Here is a 19,201-nt window from a genome sequence, read left to right as displayed (position 1 = left end):
TTTTTTTTAAAATCATAATACAAGGCTAACTTATTAAGCCAACATAACCCCCCTGATACATCGATACTTTGTTACGTCACTATAACGTAGTATATTTACTACGTTTTAATACGTCATAAAAATGCAGATCAGCATTGCGTAGTACTCGACGTGCATGGGAATGCGTTATTAAACCCTTCGATATGCACATGCACATCTTTACTTCTGCATACTAAAGGTACAGTTATCTGAACGTTATTCATTACTATGAAACACTACCAGCTCGTAATGTTCCATTCAAAGCTACTATTATACATAAATATTTCCATTAACAAATTACAAAGCTCTTCACATCGCGTACGTTTTTAAAGTTAAAATGTAAGTTTCTTTTTGTAAAATTTGTTGTATTAGTTAAGCGAATTTCAGATATCTTGGCGCAAAAGTTATCTAGTTAGAGTTTTAAAATATATGAAACTTTAAAGTCTTTCCCATTTCCAGGTTTAAAAGTCTGACCACTCTATTCTTTATATGACTCTATTTGTTATATTACTCATGAACTATAAATATCCAGCATATGTACCACGCCTTTGGAAATATAATAAATTACCAGAATGTCCGGAGTCTATTTCCATTATTCTTCCTAACGTAGGCCATTAACGTAATAAATACAGACTTTAGTATCGCAGCAACGATAAATTGTCATTGTTTATTTAGTTAACTTTCGAACCATTATTCTAACAGGAGGTCATTTTATATGACACGGGACTATTTAAAAAAAAGATTCAAAGAAATTGTTTTAGGGTCCTATTGTTTATCGTACGACTGTTTTCAGAACGGTTACTTAATTTTAGTACTATAAAGGTTTGATATTTCTAATGTGACGCGAACAAAATTCAAGTTTTGTATTTTGTTTTTGAAAATTCTGAATGCAATTTGATTGTAAACCCCTTTTAGAATAATTACAGCAAAACCAAGAACTAAATGACGTGTACATTTAAAAGTGCAAGGCGTTTCATAATTTCAGTCTACTGAATGAAAGTTCCAAAGAATTTCATAGTTCTTTGCGACATGCGTCACTGAGCACCAATAGCGATTAGCAGACAATCGGGTGTCAGTTCTATAGACTTTGCACTTGCAACGAAGAACTGCAAGTCTCTTGACGCGTCTTAAGCTCCGAATGACCTACTATTACTGAAACAAGGGAAAAGTAAGACGCGCATCTGACTATATACAAAATCGTTCTTTGTTATATTAAGAATAAGTAGGTAAGTTTGTTTTCTTGTTACCAATATATAAAAATTAGGGATATCTTACAAATCTACATGGTTTATGTCAGTCAGTATGGAGCAGTAAAATATTGCACACCAGGTTAATATGCTAGTTCCGGTGCGTTCCTTTGGAGATCCCGGACCCTCGCAATGGCACTTGAGGTTGGCCACCGAGGGGGTTTTAGTGAGTAAGAATCTCACATAACCCTTTCTTTCCCCCAAAAGACCGGGGGTATCTTACGAAGATTTCCACCCAATACAAAAAAAAGGTAGCCAAATTAGACTTTGTTTTTAAGTTAATGCAATATCTGTAGTAGTATCGTAGGAATGTGTTTAACATTGCAAAAGAAGTTAAAATAGACAAGTACACTTGAGATAACTCAAGCGACACTGAAGCGACATTTATACGTAGAGTTGATGAAAAGAAAGATAACATGCCGTGATTAGATAAATACATTACAGGCAAGAAACAAATGTTAATGAGGTATCCTTGAAAGATAATATCAATATGTGGAATATCAGCGAAAAAATTTCTACAAATTCACATTTCGTCCATAGCAATTCACACATTATGGCTGAACTCACTTAATGTCATAAAACGCCGAATTATGTTTATGCCATAACATTTACAAAACTTCGTGAAGTGCAAAGTTTATAAACGATTCCCCCGATGTCAGTTAACAGTATCAACATAATGCGTCTCTGTAACTTATCTTTAGTACGTTGGTGAATTATAGGAAGTAAACATTTTCCTCTCATTGTGCATAAATATCGTCTTTGTACCGATTGTATTTTAATGTTGCTATGTAAGCGGTACTAAATAGTTTCTCCCACGATCAAGCGATCGGATAAACGGGAAGCGAGCAAGCCATTTCACTTTCATCCAACCTTGGTCGATGACATGCGGACATGTTCCGATATAAACAAACCACCAGGAGGATATTCATAAATGTTCAAATATTTTTCACAAAAAATGAGCATTTTTAATTTTTACGTTTCGTACACAAATGAGTAAAATAAGTTTGCGCGCCGGCCAAAAATATGTTAAACATTTATTTATAACTATTGGAAATCATTAGATGTACGTATCTCTAAGATGACACTCTAATTACTTCAGGACAAAAAATCTAATATGGTTAGAGTTTTTACGGTACAAGATGTTGCGCTGATGAAGACTTACAAAATATTTCATAGCAAAAAACCAGAGTTTAGCGAGTTGTTGGTAAAAAAACAATAACGTGTGCAGTTTGACGGGGTCGTCGGCCGCGAACTGCACCTGCGAAGAGAGACGGACGAAGTGCAAGCCCGAATATGCAACGGAAACAAAACGTCTGCGGATCGTTTTAACGCACAACACAAAATAGATTCTATACAAAAAATACGACTTCAATGAGAACTGAACGACCTTGTCAAGGAATCTCGCCATAAATAGAATCGAACGAGACAGGTTTTAGGAACTATAAATACATAATTGTAACTTGTTGCATAGCTTTGGTATTGGAATTCGCCGGTACTTGACTGAAGTTTAGTTCACTATTTGTGTTTAATCCAAATTATATCTTTGGTGAAATATTGCATCGGCTGAAAACCACGATTTACCCGCCATTTTCTCATTAGTATTAAACAGGCTTCCATTTAACACGTTAAGTGCGACCGTCTAGACCTGCGAGTTCACTTAAATAATCAAAAATTGTAGTAGTACAAGATTTTTTTTGTTGTATCTTATCTTAATAAATGTGTAAATAATATTTTATGTTATGCAATATTTTATAAAGATAACTGTAGGTAATGAAGTGCACCGGACACGACGCGCTTCGAACTCGGCCATTCAATCATAGCATCAACTGCAACCGCATTGTATTGTGCTGAATACAGCGCGAACACGAATACATTTCTCGTTATGGAAATGGCAAACGCGTTTACTCGGCTCCTGCATACGCGGTGCCGTAATGTCTCGCTACAATTTTAAAATACATGCTTTTTGCTCGTATTAGCAGTAAAACTAAAAATATAAGGCTATGACTCTAATGAAAGGTAAACCACTGTTTGTATTTTATTTTCTAAATTATAATTAAGTCTGAAGTTTAAATATACTTAAGGAAATTAAATATGACGCTTTAATCGAAACGTAATATCCGCGTATTAAAGAAAGCTACAAGCTATAGACCGTTTTATTGTTTTTTATATTTCTTACGTAACATAAAATATACAATGATTTATAATTCAAACATAAGGCAGATGCATTAATCTGCATTATTTATGCATCCATGAATACAAAAAATACTATTTCTTCATAAATTAAATATGACATAAGTGTTACTTAAATGATGAAGACGCATAATCGATTGCGATAAAACGGCAAAGGTTAAATTAACGATGTCTCAATATCAGCTGTGTTGCAAAATAAAACTAACAAATTCGAAATGTCTATTCATTTATAGACTAAAAATATGTTTATTTATTATACTCGTAGGTATTTCATAATGGGATAGTCTTAAATGAAACCGTTTATATACGAAACTATAATCTTCTGGCCACCTCTTTGTCATAATCAAAAATAAATTACATTTAAATGTATCTACTTCAAAAGGTATCAATATATTATATAACAAACATGTATTAATATGACGTTATTTTAAAATGTGTAAAAATTCGTGGTAAGGTTTAAATCGCTACTCTACTTTTATATGATCTTCTTTTAAAATTACAGTTTTTGAATACTTATAAATAATTTATACGCGCTTGTAATCACAAGATTAAAGAACTTGGCGTAATCACAGATAAAAAAATATAAGATTAAAAAGGATTAGAAAGGTCCTTTACCTGGCGTTTCTCTGTGCTCCTTTATTTGGTTCATAAGCTGCTTCTCTTTGTGTTTTGATAACGCCTTTTCTAGTTCGCTCTTTTGATTAAGAACATTTTTGCCTCTGAAAAGAATAAATAAAAAGCGATTAGCCACTACAATTTTGATATTATCGTTGTTATATAAATCCATTGTAATTAAATAAGCTTTACTGCGAATTACATTTTTTCCGAATTATTAAAGTAGGAGTTATCGCACATCGTGTCATGGTACAATAAATAGCGTTCAATTGATAACACGTAGCGTCCAAGAAATTGATATAAACTTATGACAAAAGTAATTTTATTTTGGTACATACACTAATAAAAGGAATGTGAACATTTTAAATCCTGGAAATGATATTCTTTGAGCTTCAATTTGCGACATACATGTAATGCAATATAAGGGTAAACAATCTAAGCAATATGAATCAAGAATTGCACTCAGATGTAGACACGACATAGATTTCACAACCTCACCTATCAACGTGACAGTCAATGCAACAGGCATTATCAATGATACGCAAACGTATGGCTACTGATATAGATTTTCAAGAATAGTATCTTGAACTTATAACATGTAATCATATAAAATCAACCATTATAATAATGTAACTTCATCATTACTAACTACTAATTGGATACAACTATCTAATCTTTGTTCCTTAGTATATTTTGTTTGCCCGGGTATTTGGGATGGGAGCCTAATTTTTTTTTGTATTTCCTATCACCAACCAGTTCACCTACATATCCTCATTATTGGATTCTCATTAACATGAATAAATTAGCTATCTATATACAGTGAGACGTATTAAATGGTAGACTTCGAGTCCCATTTTGACACCGAGGATTACCCGTGTTACGATGATATGCTTTGTTCATTAATAAATACTTTATAGATTCGTTATAGTAATGAGTATTCGACCTCAATTGTTGTACACCAATTAATATTTGATGTTGAAATAATGAAATCCTGTAAAAAATATGATTAAATGTTATACGTTTTTTTACTCAAATGTACGCAGGAAAACGGCTTTATTACGAAATAACTACTGATATGCTGTTGTGTAGCGTAATCTTATCAAGAGAATTTTTTGCTACCATATAAGGTAATGTTTCGTTCCACTGATAATGAAATTTAATTATGCTAATTTTTGTACATCTACACATTGAAAGTGACATCAAATTTACTAATTCCTTGATAAGCGTACAAGGCTTATGATAAACCCGAAGGTCTTGCACGTGTTTAAAGAGATATCAGTGTCATACGCCGAATGTCTTAAAACTATTTAAATAACAAGCAATATAGTGTTTTACAATTAAAGTATTTTTGTATTTTTTTGAATTCAGATGATATATACACGTATTTGGGGTAATTTAGTGTCTTTTAAAATGGTTTTGATAATGATTTGTAAAAGAGAGCGATGACCTTGCATCGAACGAACATTTCATGTCTTGTTGGTATGAGACGTCCTAGACGAAATTAAAGGATAAATACCTTAACTAAAGTGATGTGCTAATAATCCACGACCCCACGATAAGAGTAACATAATCTTAATTTTATATTTATATACTACGGATACTTATATTATAAAATAAATAATAAAACATTTTTCTCCAGTATTTTCTCACCATGTGTACTAATATGACGTCAGAAGTCTAATAGTATTGTTCAATTGCGTGCAACATCTGTGGGACTGAGGATCTCATATGGATGTATTTATATTGTATTGTTTTTTTTATTATTTTAGTGTTGAAATGCGTACATCCCTATATAACGTACTATAATTAATTTAAATTTATAGCATAATTAAAACGAATTCTTTATTATTACTGTAATACTATAATGTTGAAGTATTTTGATAGCAATTTTTATTCATCAATTAAGTACTGATGAATGTTCCACGTTGACATGATGTTTTGAGTGTCAGATTGTATTGGATTCAGTTTTCAATTTAAAATTGATTGAATGTAAAGCCGTTGAGTGGAAAATGTCGAGGCGAAATTGCAACGCTGTTACCGTCAAGATTTAATTCCAGCTATTTACTCGGCCGCCATCATCGTAGCCTTTATCGATCCAGTAACGGAAATGTAACTCTATTTGCTCGCCGGATTTAGGCCACCGTCTGTTGGCATATCTTGCGATGAATCTAGGAAGCAATCAGCAAATTCCACGAAGCAAACAAGAAGTAATATCGATGGCGTTCAGAAATGGGAACGAAGCAGTTCCAATTTCTATTTTATCAGATCATCTTTTGCTTATATTCCGAATGGTATCCTATCATTTGCGATGTATGTAAAGATTGTATAATGTATGCTTTGACGATTACGCATAATGTAAAAATGCTAACACTTAATTGTGGTCGATAGAAATATCAATTAGGCTGTAACCATGCAAACCGAAGTAAATCTATAAAATAAACCTTAATTATCAGAAGAAAACCAAAGACATAATTTCCAATTTTTCTTTCATAAAACTTCGAGTGATTATCTAAGAGATAAATTAGATGAAACGTTTCTATGGACAAAATTTTATTGTACAAAGTATGCATTCGTCAGTAAGCTGGGAATTGTTTCCTTCCGAGTAGCGACGGCTGCGGAAATCATCGGGACGACGCGCCTCCACTGCGATAATGACGAGGAAATAAACTGATTCGAACTCAACTGTTTGTACCTACAAATGTCCGCACCAGACTGTTGCAATTTAAAATCAATTGAAAAAATATTGCACAGTCCCAAACTATTTGGGTATGGATAGGAAAGTTTTTGGTAATACAATAAGTTTTAAGTAAAGCTTTTAGGCTAATAATATTTTGGGTTATTATAGATATTATGGTTCTTATATTATAGATATTATGGACATAATAAGTCGTTTTTCTGTACATTTCTATTGAAAGTTAGACAGTCTGTTTCTTTCTTTTTTTACAGAATTAGATTGAAGCCAGTCATCATTTAAATAAATAATATTAATTCTAATATATCACGTAAAATAAATAATGCACACATACAAATTCAATAACATGTAGGTCGCATAAATAATAATATCGAGTTGAAAACTAAACTATATCTTACAGTAGCTGACATTATTACTTGATAACATACTTCTCGGAAATAAATAAACAATTCATAGCGCAAACTTCGTTGAATGTTGAACATTATTACTAAAACGATGGCTGGTTGGGTTTTTAATCTGTCGACCATATAAATTCCGAAGCGAATAAATTCTTTACAAAAGATCTGGCGTTAGCAGGTAATATATTACGTCACTGGCTTGACCGATTGGAATAGTAGATTTAATCTAAATAAGTTTTACTGATAAGTTGGTACTCATTTAAATTATCTCAACATGTGTCTGGAAAAGACAGATGCTGGCTGGGCACTGTGCCAATGTAATACTAACGCAATAAATTATTATTTATCTTATTAAAATCGACATGTTGCATAACAGAAATAAAAATTGCTAGCCGACTAGCATTGGACTAATTTTCATTTAAAATTTTTAACTTATTTAAAATCCTCCGACTTCATTGTCTTAAAGGCACAGACAAAGAATTGTATATTAATAATTTTATTAAAATTATAAGACGTATATTACTTTTGAGTTGTCAGTCAGTAGATAATATTTGATTACTCACAATAAAAGTAAATGGCAAGCATCTGGGAGTGTATCGATGTATTCTTCTAAGAGAAACAAGTTCTTATATCTCTCAGATCGAGTGTGCCGGTTGTGCGTAAGGACGACAGATGTGCAATGACGAGTTCACAGGAGGCTGGCAGGATGCGTCGCACCTGTGCCTCAAACTCACATCCCGACCAAATGACGGCAAAGCAAAAAACATACAAAACATTTCTACGAATCGAACTATGGCTTAAGAAAGCGATAGTAGAGGAAGTGAGTCTGCGACTAAGAATTTCCGACTAGTGATGAATTAACATTGAAATTGAATAATTTTATGCTTCAGTGGATTGGATTTATTGATTGAATGAATGTAGAAAGATCAGGGCAAAGTTATAACCAAAATTAATCGGCAGTGTACGTCGTGGACACCAATTAGTAAAGTAGGGCAAAGTTTAGGTACATTGGTGATACAAAAGATGAAAAATATAGTACCATTATGTTATAAATAAACACAGAAATCCGATTGCCCGTCGTAGAATAAAAATAAATTAATTATAATTTAAAAACATTCCTTCAATTCTAAAAAAAAGCTTATTATCAAGAAAAGCAACTTTTTTTCCTATTTCAAAAGCGGAAGTAGCCTCGCAGTAGCCAGCGTTTATTAAAGCAGAGTTTCATCTTCTCGTGAAAGGTACGCTACAGTGGAGAAAGGATTGTTCTCACAATGGACGAAAGTGCAACGAACAAAGTACTGCATTTTAAATCAACTTGAAGTGTTAAATGGTCATTATTTACTTAAAAGTAAGTAGTGAATAAGGTAACTTATAAATAAGTTACTACTGAATATACACGAGTAAAGATTAAATGGTTTGAAGCTTCATTACCTGTGTGTGGAAGGGCTTTATTTGAAATATCAATATTTTTCGTCCTTCATCCATCACAGTACACCATTATTGCTACTCGAAGTTTTCTTAATACTTTTGTTGCAATAATTCTTCTAAATCTTACAGCTTAGTGGTTGGACAGGCGTCTATGTAACATAATCTTTCACAAAGGCCAGCAAGGAGCCATGTCAAAGGTAACCGCATGACAATCGGGTCAGTGATCCTCGTGTCATAAGCTCCTTAGCGTGCTAACAAGATTGTGAAAGAAACGAATCCAGTAAAATGCACTTTTTACGATAACTTTCGCTTTAGATATTACGTGTAATAGTTACATTATTGTTTTATTTTTTTTAGTTTTTGTAATATTTGATTACAAAATCATGGTGAACACATTATTCTTACTATTCCAATCATAATTAATAGTATTTAGAGATCAATTAATGATTCAGAATTAAAGTCTTAACGTAAACGAAGTTAAACTCACATCCTCTGATTGAAGAGCAGCTCCCTATGCAGATCCATGCGCTGTGGGCTCTCGAGGCAAGGGTTAGGCAGGCGACGGGGCGCGATCAGCCCCGCGCCCGCGCCCTCGCCCTCCTGGACCATCGCCACCTCGCCGGACAACGCGCTCTCGGCTACCGTGGGCGCGGGACCCACGACGCTAGCGCACAACGCGCCGCTCTCGCTTGCTGAAACCAAAGATAATTATGCTATAAGTATTGTGATCGAGCGTTTTAAGGCTATAGCCTAATATCTTAAAATAATTATTACTGCCTACATTTTATTGACAGTCTGTTGATTCAGAACTTTATAAAATTGTACAGCATGCATAAGACATATTGATGCATTAAATTTTTGACGTCTCATAAATAATATCGAACTCGCAACCAAAGAGGTTAATCAATTTTTTACGATTTCACAGCTACGAAAATAAATAAAAAAAACTAACCACATCATGTAAAACGGTCAAATCATATAGCTAATCAATCAAATCAAACCAATGAAAGAAATTATAATAATAAATTTATCCATATACTATAATAATAATATTTTGACCGAAATACAGCTTCGGTTAAAAGCACTAAGAAACCCGAAATAAGAGAGATACAATTTGAATTGACGTCGTAATCATAAATCATATCGAAGGCCTATGCCCTTGTTTCGGTCACGCGATTCTATGAATTATTCATACTTTTATTGGGCTACTTTATATTGATCTTTAGATTCTTAACATAGCCTAATAATTGTGGGTCAAGATAGAGTAGCTTCCTGCCAACAAATGATAACATTATAATCATTTAACAAAGATCTATTGACTAAAAATAATATACAAGGGTTAACTATTATTCGTTTGTAATGTCCATAGTAAATAGATAAGCACATGGTATGGGTATTTAAGTGATAAATCTTGAAATACAGTACTATATTTAAAGCTATAGATTGTATATGTACTGAAATTTCGATTTAATATTAGGTAAAGAACAACACTTCACTATTAGCCACGTTCGCTTGCATCGTCAAAATTTGTCTGTTGATAAGTTTGATGCAAAATTTTCTACAACTAAATTATGTAAGAGCTAGGCTTTCAGAGGATTTAATTAAAATTCCGATCATAGAGGAAGACAATAACGAACAAGGACCACTTTATGACGATATCGTACTTAAATTAAAAACTGTCAACGTAATTAAAATCGACAAGGAGCCTTAAGTACAACGTCACACCAAATTAGTGCGAGCTACTATTGGAGATTATTATGCGGAAAACCCTCTTAGTTGACCCCAATTCGAAAAAGTAGTACAAATTTATCCATAACATGATAGACCGCTTTATGTAACTATTACAAAAGATTAACACGGTTATTTGTGTGTTTAGAAAACTGATCGTGGAGCGTTTTGAATAAGAATAATATCAACATAAATATCTCTAATCACAGTGATACACCGTTTACAATTCAATAATTTGGAATCAAATATTTCATGGGCCATAGTTTTTTTTTTTGGGCGGCGCTATGCCGCCCTCTCGTTCCCCTAACGTGGTGATCAGGACTTTTGGGAGCAAGATTCTTTATTTCTTTATTAAAATTATAAAATCCAAACTTTACAATAATATTTAAAACTATTTACAATTTCCTATAGACTACTTGTTAAAATACAATTAAAATTTCAAATTAAAATCATGGGCCATACTTAGATGTTTACTTTTAATTTGGTCCCATTGCTTGTCAATATTTGTACATACAAACCCCTTTTTAATTTAGCAATTGTTCAGGAAATGCCAATCAAGTTAATTTATTAATGTCTTATGTGGGATCTCGAAAATAATTCAGAGCTCATAAAGCAGGATAACACAGCGGAGAAAGAGACCACCTCTAAGATAAATTGACAACTTTAACAAAGTTACTCAAGGACATTGGTGTTGACTGGGAAGATTTATGGGGATTCTTCGGACTATTTCTATGTCCTACAGTAAGAAAAGCTATGTTTAATAAAAGTCTTACTCTGTATGTATTTGTATCCCCAGAAAATCGCTTGCACATGCTTTTTACCGTAAAGCTACCTGAACCTTTGTACCTTTAAGTCAATTATATTTTTTTCATTGTGTCATGGGAATTTTTTTAATTCTCAGAAACCGGGCGGTTTATAGTGGTCTGTTTTTATTGTAAAGGTAGAAGTAGATAACAATGGTAATGGTGCTGCAGTTTTTAATGTAACAGAAATATGACACAGTTAAAAATGTGTTATTACGTAAATTACCTATGATAAATAGAACGCATATGTCGCAATAACCAAACGAGACATTAACTATAAAGTGTTTCGCTTCATTTAAAATGAAAGTTAAAATATATTTAATCGGCACAATATACATATTTAGACGTAAGTATTGTTAACATGATTAATAAGTTATGAAAGTTAAATTGATTGTTTCTTTGAAATATGTTTAAAAACATCATTAAATTACGATAAAAGGTTGTATGCTTCCAGTCAATAACATCGAGCCCATAACGCATCAATCATTTCTCTTAAAATTCATTTGGAACCAACCGACGTGTAGCGATCTTGTATAAAATCGATTTGGTTATTTAAAATGCAGAACGTATTGTTTTCATGACGCGACCTCGTTTTCAACATAGCGTGATTGCGTCTCTGAGCCTAGGTTAACATTGTACCCGTTATTTATCCATACTTTGCAATATAAATGAAAACGAAGAATACTGAATTTTAAAACAATAATTTAATACTGTATTCCGTGCAAAGAAATCTACCTATGTAAGCCTTATTTATTGGTTCTTTTAGCCCAACACTTAACCTTGGTTTTATTTTTCGCCGCACCTAGCCAATATCTGAATGGCCGAAATGTCAGATCATAAATTTTAGGTCTCACACATTTTTCACACTTACATTTCACTATAAGGACCCTTTGCCGTATTCTTTAGCTTAATTTTAGCTATAGATTTCCCATTACGTCTGAGGAAAAGACCAAGGATCGTACAATAAGTAATAATTAATTCATATCACTGAAAAATTGATTACTGACGGGAATAAATTAAAGAGTTCGAATATGTGCACACCAGTGAATTGTTGGCTGAAACTCAATCCTTGGAACTATTACATTACAGTTAAAATCCTGCTCGTTATCGCGCCGACCCCGATCCGGCACTCATAGACGGTGTGCGAGGAAGTTATGAAATTTTAAAATTAATTTTTACAGGCTAGTTCGACAAACCTACGAATTAAAAAAAAAGTTAGCAAATCAAAATTGTAACGTAACATAGAAATTAAATTTAAACAGTGGCTAACAATAAAAACTGTTGCAACTATTCAGTACTTTAAAGTAGTATATAAATTCAGTTTATTAATATGGCTTCCTATCTGTACAATATATATCAAATATGTAATTAAGAAGATATGCATTGATATAAAAAACATTTGGACAGTTTCGAGATTAAGGCGCGTTGAATTTTCAAATGTAACGGCCAACTTCTAAACTATCACAACTTGCAAGGAAATGTACGATAACAATAGATTGCGCATTTGTCGTCTGTCGCAGGAAATGGTATATTCAAGTACAATATATGCATACATACTTAATAAGAAGTAAATTGATTAATTATTTACTACCATTTTAATTCTTTGTTTTTACGGTAAAAATTATGATATGCGAAGATATATCTATGCAAATGTTGGCGAACAATCATGTGATTATTCATCTTTAAATTTTTACCTTATTTGTTTTACACTTTTTTGTTAGGAACATCTTCATATTTTAATGTTTTATATATATACATATATATATATATATATATATATATATATATTTGTTTAGAATAAATATATATATATATATATATTTATTCTAAACAAAATATTCTTTTAAATATCTATTCATGGTAATTTGGAGAGTTCGGAAGGACCGGCATCGGCATTTGTTGTTTCCGTCCGATTGTGACTGGTGACGAAACTGATAAAAATACGAGCATAATGGTATCATTATAGTATTTTCATATGTGTAATATTATGTATGATACTTAAAATTATGAAGCCCAGTAAGAGATTACCAGAGAGAGACTGCAATAAGCTCTGATATTTCTAGTCGTATTTCACCACTACTGGAAATTAGGCCGTTTTATTTAATTAAAATGGGTAATCAAAGTGATGCACATTAAAATCTGTCTATTTTATACTGCATGTGGGTAAACTATTCGTGAGAACTTATTTATTTACTTTTGACAAGTTCTTAACCTATAACAATAACATACCAACCCCTCGCATCTCTTTGTTGATTTACTCAGTATGTCCACAACAGCTGCCGCATGTACATTCGTGAGAAATATCTATACAACTTTTTATTACCCACGTAAAATTAATCTTCATTTACAATTTTCCGTAAAAAAATTTGCTTGACTATAATACACGTTTCTTAAACGTTGTGGAAAATATATTTTATATTAAAAAGGTAAGGTCGTTTGGTACGCACGAGTCCGTAAATACGCTATTAATGGAAATCACACGATTAATTTTCTTTATTTAATAAATAAGATTTGTTTTTCACTCGCTTTTTCATATTTCTTTACTAAATTCATTCCATTCTAAGAGAAAATTTCTACGCAAATCAAGCCTTTATGCACGATAAAAGTTCTCGTGTATTGGACTTCAGACCACAAAAGCTATTTCCGATTCCTTTATTCTGTAATGTTACAAATACATAAAAGAATTGCTATTTAGAAATAAAGAAAAAAATTGTTTCACGAGTATAGAGGCTGCAGTAAAAACGTAGGCAAATAATAACAAAAATGTAGAAATAGCAGTTAACCTTTAGTACTTAATGTATCAAATAAAATAATACGATTTTATTAATGTAGAAGATTATTTCCAAATTTTATCAAAGAGTTTTTGGTACATTTCTGTGCTTATGACACTTGACTACGCGCTTGTTATAATTTTATATTATTGAAATAAAAGCTGATCTATTATTTCGTATAATATTAAGAAATTGACAGTCAATTTGCCGTACATTGATGACACGCAACAATTTCTTAACCCACACCTGTTAGTTTATTCCATTCACGGTGACTTAGCAGGAGTCTTAAATAAATCTATATTTGGAAGACACCTCGTTGTGTAACGGCGAATATCTATTGAGTATTTCATTGTGTTTATTCAAGAATTTATTAATATACAGTTCAAGTTTTGAAATGATTATTTTCATATTTTAGTAATAATTAGATATAACAGTTTAGTGTGTGTTGTAAATATACGTACATGCACCAAAGCTAAGATGATGTCTACAAAATCCTGGCACTTATGTTTCTTATAATCGAATAAATTGTGATTACGTTAAGATTCATGACGTCACGAACGATTTCAATAGCTTACGTGTATATATATTTATCGTCATTAGCATATTTTAAAAAACCGTGTAATAAATTTAGATAAATATATAAAAGAATTTCAAAGGCACGACAATGTGTGACAACATAAAACAGTGACCCGAGTTATTAATTCAATAGTGTATTTAATTTTAAAGCGGGACATTTGAACTACGTATTTCTAGTTACAAAATTACAATTTCGTAATTTTGAAAGTCTTTTCGCGACCAGCTTTATTAAATTAACAAGCGTTTGATTTATTAAACAGATGTTAACATTGATTTATTTAAACACTTCGTAATAGTGAGGATTTAATAAAAACAGGCTAGGTAAATATTATATGATATACAATAACATAAATTGACTATGAACTTTTGTTTTGGACTGTACAAATTATAGTCAACTCCCAATTAGTTCTGAATATTTGTACTAAAAGTTGAAATGGATATTCATTGAGGACGTTGTCATATCTTTGACGAGTCCGTGTCAAAAAACTGTGCAGAATATTAATGTAAGGATGCATTCACACGTTTTTCTTACATTAAAAGTGTATAAAGACAATTGTAAATTATCTCTAAAATTCCACGTACTTAGGTCAATGACTCTTAACAATAATACTTGTATCAGTAAATTATTTACCTGACCCAGGAATGACCTGAACGAGTAAGTCGTTATGCGAAATCAGTTTGGTCGTATCACTTCTTGGAAATTGTGCAATAAATATGAATTATTAAGAATACATTAAAAAGAAATGATAATATTTAAATTTTATTGTTTCTAAAAACTTTCGACTTTTTATATTACTTCATTAGTAATTTTACTGGTAAGTAATAAAACCAGAAATAGCGAGGTTAGTTGGGAGAAATTTTTAACCTTCGCCAATTATACTTTTAGAGTACCTGTTTAGAACCGCAATTAAAAAATGCGTACAAAAACTTGCCTTCTTAAGAAAAATACATAAAGTATCTAATAAATTCAGTTGACTATAGAGATGTCCATAAAAAGAGGGATGCCTTTACCGGGCAATGAATTCAGATTGAAAGATCTAATATGAACGGATGAAATAATTAAATGGGACTTCAAAATCTAATTTCGAGACGAGCTGTGCTGCGATTACATTCACCCTTGCGAGATATACATACATATAAAATGATTAGATTTTGTTTTACCAATTAATAGCAGACTCGGAAAAAACTTTTGATGCCGAATTCCAGAGATGTAAAATATTGTGCCCATGTACTTTCATACTGATTGGTATTCTATTTATTGTCTTACGTATTGCAATAATCTCTATGTGGAAGTAATGATGCGTTGGTTGCGTTATACTTTCACTGTTGTAATACAAACGCACTTGGAATCATGTAATTACGATTATTTACGTCAACCGTTAGACAAAATAGAAGTCCGGATAATAACATAATGACAAACAATTTACTCAATCATAACAGAAAGGCTGTACATAAAGCAATTAACAAATTAAATGTACAAAGGTGTGTTCTTTAAAATTGACGCCGATTTGCATGACAATTGATTATTATAATAATTACGCTTGTAATTTTAATTACAACTTTCCCTGAATCGAAATCAAGATTTGTGCAACCGCATAGTTACCTAGCCGACTTTAGTTTGTCAATAAAAATATTACTGCAACAACCTTAACCCTTAATTCGATAGTGTCCAGTGTGACGAACAACTAATTAAAAAAAATCTACTGAAGTAGTTCAGAAAAAATTACGTAAGTATGACTTTACTAAAAAAAACATTTTTTTTGCTACAAAAAATTTCGTCGAATTAAGGATTAAGCCACCAACTACTTGACGAAGGCCTCCCCCAAAGATCGCCACAATGATCGGTCCTTTGCTGCTCTCATCCAGAATACTCCTGCAACTTTGACCAGATCTGTCCAACTTGCCTCAGGCTCTTGCTTAGGTCCATCCAATAAAAATATTAACTATGTTAATATACAATTTTGTTTACCAAATGCTAGAAGATGTGTACAATACAAACGTAGATAAAATACGATAACGATAATAGAAACTTTATCTTTCTGTACACTCACGGCTGTAAGGTGTGGCCTTGAATGATATTTACGCTGAACAAACTTAGGGTGTTCCGATTGAACTCTTTAAAGGTCAGCTCATGTATCTAGGGCGTTCACGGAATGGTCTGAAACCTTATGCGATAAGCAATATCGTGTTAAATAAGTTTATCCTAGTAATAATGTATTGATAATGGCTGGGAAAGTATGAAAGTAATCTTTATGTGATGCGTTGAAGAGTGAAAAACATACACATTAAAGTGAAATTTCATATAAAAACATATGCGTAGCAAATTAAGTTTGCTGTAGAAAATGTGAGTAAAATTACATTAAAAATGTTCTTATAAGATAATCCGCCGTTACTAAACGACTGTGGTGTAATTTATTTAGCTGACCACAGTTTTCACCAAACACATTAAAACTACTGTTAGAGGTGAAAAACCCTTTGGAGTCGAAATAAAATTAAAAGTTACTTACTTTAACTCATAATTAAATTTAGACAAGACATTTCGACCACTCAATAATCTTTTAGCGCGAAAGTTTTTTTTTTCAAAAGGATTAAAAAAGTAAAGCACCCAAAATGTGTTGAACTTCTAATTTTACGATCTCTATTTAATATAAATATGTTGAAGCGGAAAGGAACGTGTAGATCTGACGTACACAATCCATATTATTGCGACCACCAGTATACCGTGATCTGACCCCTGACCTACGGATATTTTTAGATCCCCGGCTGCTCGATTCGCATTGACAAGGTCGCTCCCGGTGTAGGGCTGCATGTTACGATGCTGTGATTTTTACAAACATCGTTTCTATCATTTTTTTATTTAAATCGATTCTTATCAGACTCTGAAATCGATTAAATTCATTTGTATTCATAATCACATGCTGAAGTTTTCGGTTTTCACCATGAACATAATTTCCATTTTTTTTTTAATTTGTCATTCGATGATCTTTTCGTTTATATTTTAATTATAGTGTTGAATCAATTGAGATTAACTCAAATTATATTCGAGTTTTTTCCCCGTAATTGAAATGTTATGGAGAAAAATATTTCACATCTCTATTCCGTAGTTCGGTCTGAAACAATTGACGTCATCGGGTCCGAAGGTTAATTTACAGTTAATCTGATAAACGCTTCTGTTAGGTTCATAGGTAATATAATTAACCTGGAGGGAAATCCTCACGGCTACAACGTTAAGCTGCTTTCAAGAATTGCGTAGATAAATAGTATAAAAAATAAGGAAGAACTTGTAATTTTAAGCTGGATTATAGTTCACATTTCCAGTTACAAGTTTCTCGTCATTTTCTTTTTATTCAATTAAGTTAAACATGTTTATTTTGCAACTTTTTATACTTCCTTCTACCATCATAAAAACAGATCGTAAATATTTTTTTTCTTTTATTAATTTGAGAATCTTAATGCTATTTACACAATGAATTGCAAGAACCAGTGCAGAAATTGATTTACGTATCAGTTTCTGAAAAAAATATGATTCTCAGAAATCCGCCGTAAATGCTTTAGCTTTTTTAATGTTATCTTTGGGACGCACCTACTGAACACATAAATGAGATTATTACCACATACATGTGTACATAAACGGCGAACAAATGTGATTAATAGATGATGTCTTTTTAATAGCATTACACTAAGTAGAAACAGAAGGTAAATAGACATAATAGGAAACGTATTTATTATGTACGTATGTGTTATATAAGTATTCATAAGTTTTATTATATTTACTTCTTTAAATACATATTTACAATACGTAATATACGAGTAATATTAGAAAAATAGTTTCTTTTAATAATTTTAAATAAATAGAGAGCTCAGGAGTGGCATACGACTAATTTTGTAAATACATCAAAGTAAATATAACACTTTACATTTTAGTAATAAAATTCATATTCGTTAATTTTAAAGAAACTTAGTTTTGTATTAAAATAATGACGAAACCGCGAGAGGTAAGGAGGATTCAACTATATAACTTGCAAAAACTTAAAATTAATTTTTACGTATTTGGTATTGGAATGCTGAAATATCTTACATTGTATCTAATCGATTAAAAATGAAATGAAATTGAACATTAAACTCTGATCAAATGAAGTGGAATGCTTGGTGCATTACACACGCTTACGAAATAGCAAAGTCGCGATTGAAAAGAAATTCCTCACATATTAGGAAATGCGGTGTTAAAGGCTGACGTAGTTGGATGACAATGGTGTATGCTGACGCATAATAATCATTGTTTTCTAGTTAGTTCTCATATTTAACTATTTACTTAATGCATTGACAAATAGTTAAATCTATACGAACATTAACGGCGATATTGTTCTTCTAAAACTCAAAACATCTAATATGTACTACTTATAAAGGTCTATTGGAACGCGTGAAATACTCCTAAAGATGTAAAAACTAAGGTTTCATAATAACTATTGTATTGCAAATTGCATTTATTATGCTAGTCTTTTTATAACCAATAAAAACAATGCATCTTAAAACAATGGGAAACAAAGTACAAGAATAACAATGCAATGGCAGCACTCTTCAAAATTTTGGAGGGCCTTTCCACACTGACTGATTGTTGCGAGCATCCTTTGTAAAACTAACTAAACAACAGGTGGAAAAACAAAACCGCAATATCCTAGATTCGTTGCTTCTTTTTATAAAAATAACCAATGCAAATTAGTCAATTCATTCGTCC

At 32.0% G+C, this 19,201-nt stretch overlaps 1 protein-coding gene across 1 annotated transcript in view; it reads right to left on the bottom strand.

Annotated features, from left to right (window-relative positions):
- Window positions 1-19,201, bottom strand: part of LOC106125392 (protein FAM107B) — a 39,125-nt gene that overhangs the window by 3,450 nt on the left and 16,474 nt on the right. The window contains exons 2-3 of the mRNA XM_013322574.1: window positions 9,076-9,280; window positions 4,071-4,174 (exon numbers count right to left, since the gene is read on the bottom strand). Of these exons, the coding sequence (XP_013178028.1) occupies window positions 4,071-4,174; window positions 9,076-9,197 (226 nt within the window). The 5' untranslated portion in view covers window positions 9,198-9,280. The remainder of the gene's footprint in view (window positions 1-4,070; window positions 4,175-9,075; window positions 9,281-19,201) is intronic.

The sequence above is a fragment of the Papilio xuthus genome, unplaced genomic scaffold (assembly GCF_000836235.2).
Source record: "Papilio xuthus unplaced genomic scaffold, Pxut_1.1 DF825928.1, whole genome shotgun sequence".
Taxonomy (NCBI): Eukaryota; Metazoa; Arthropoda; class Insecta; order Lepidoptera; family Papilionidae; genus Papilio; species Papilio xuthus.
The sequence above is the reverse complement of the archived record's forward strand: the minus strand, read 5'-3'. Positions and strand labels throughout refer to the sequence as shown.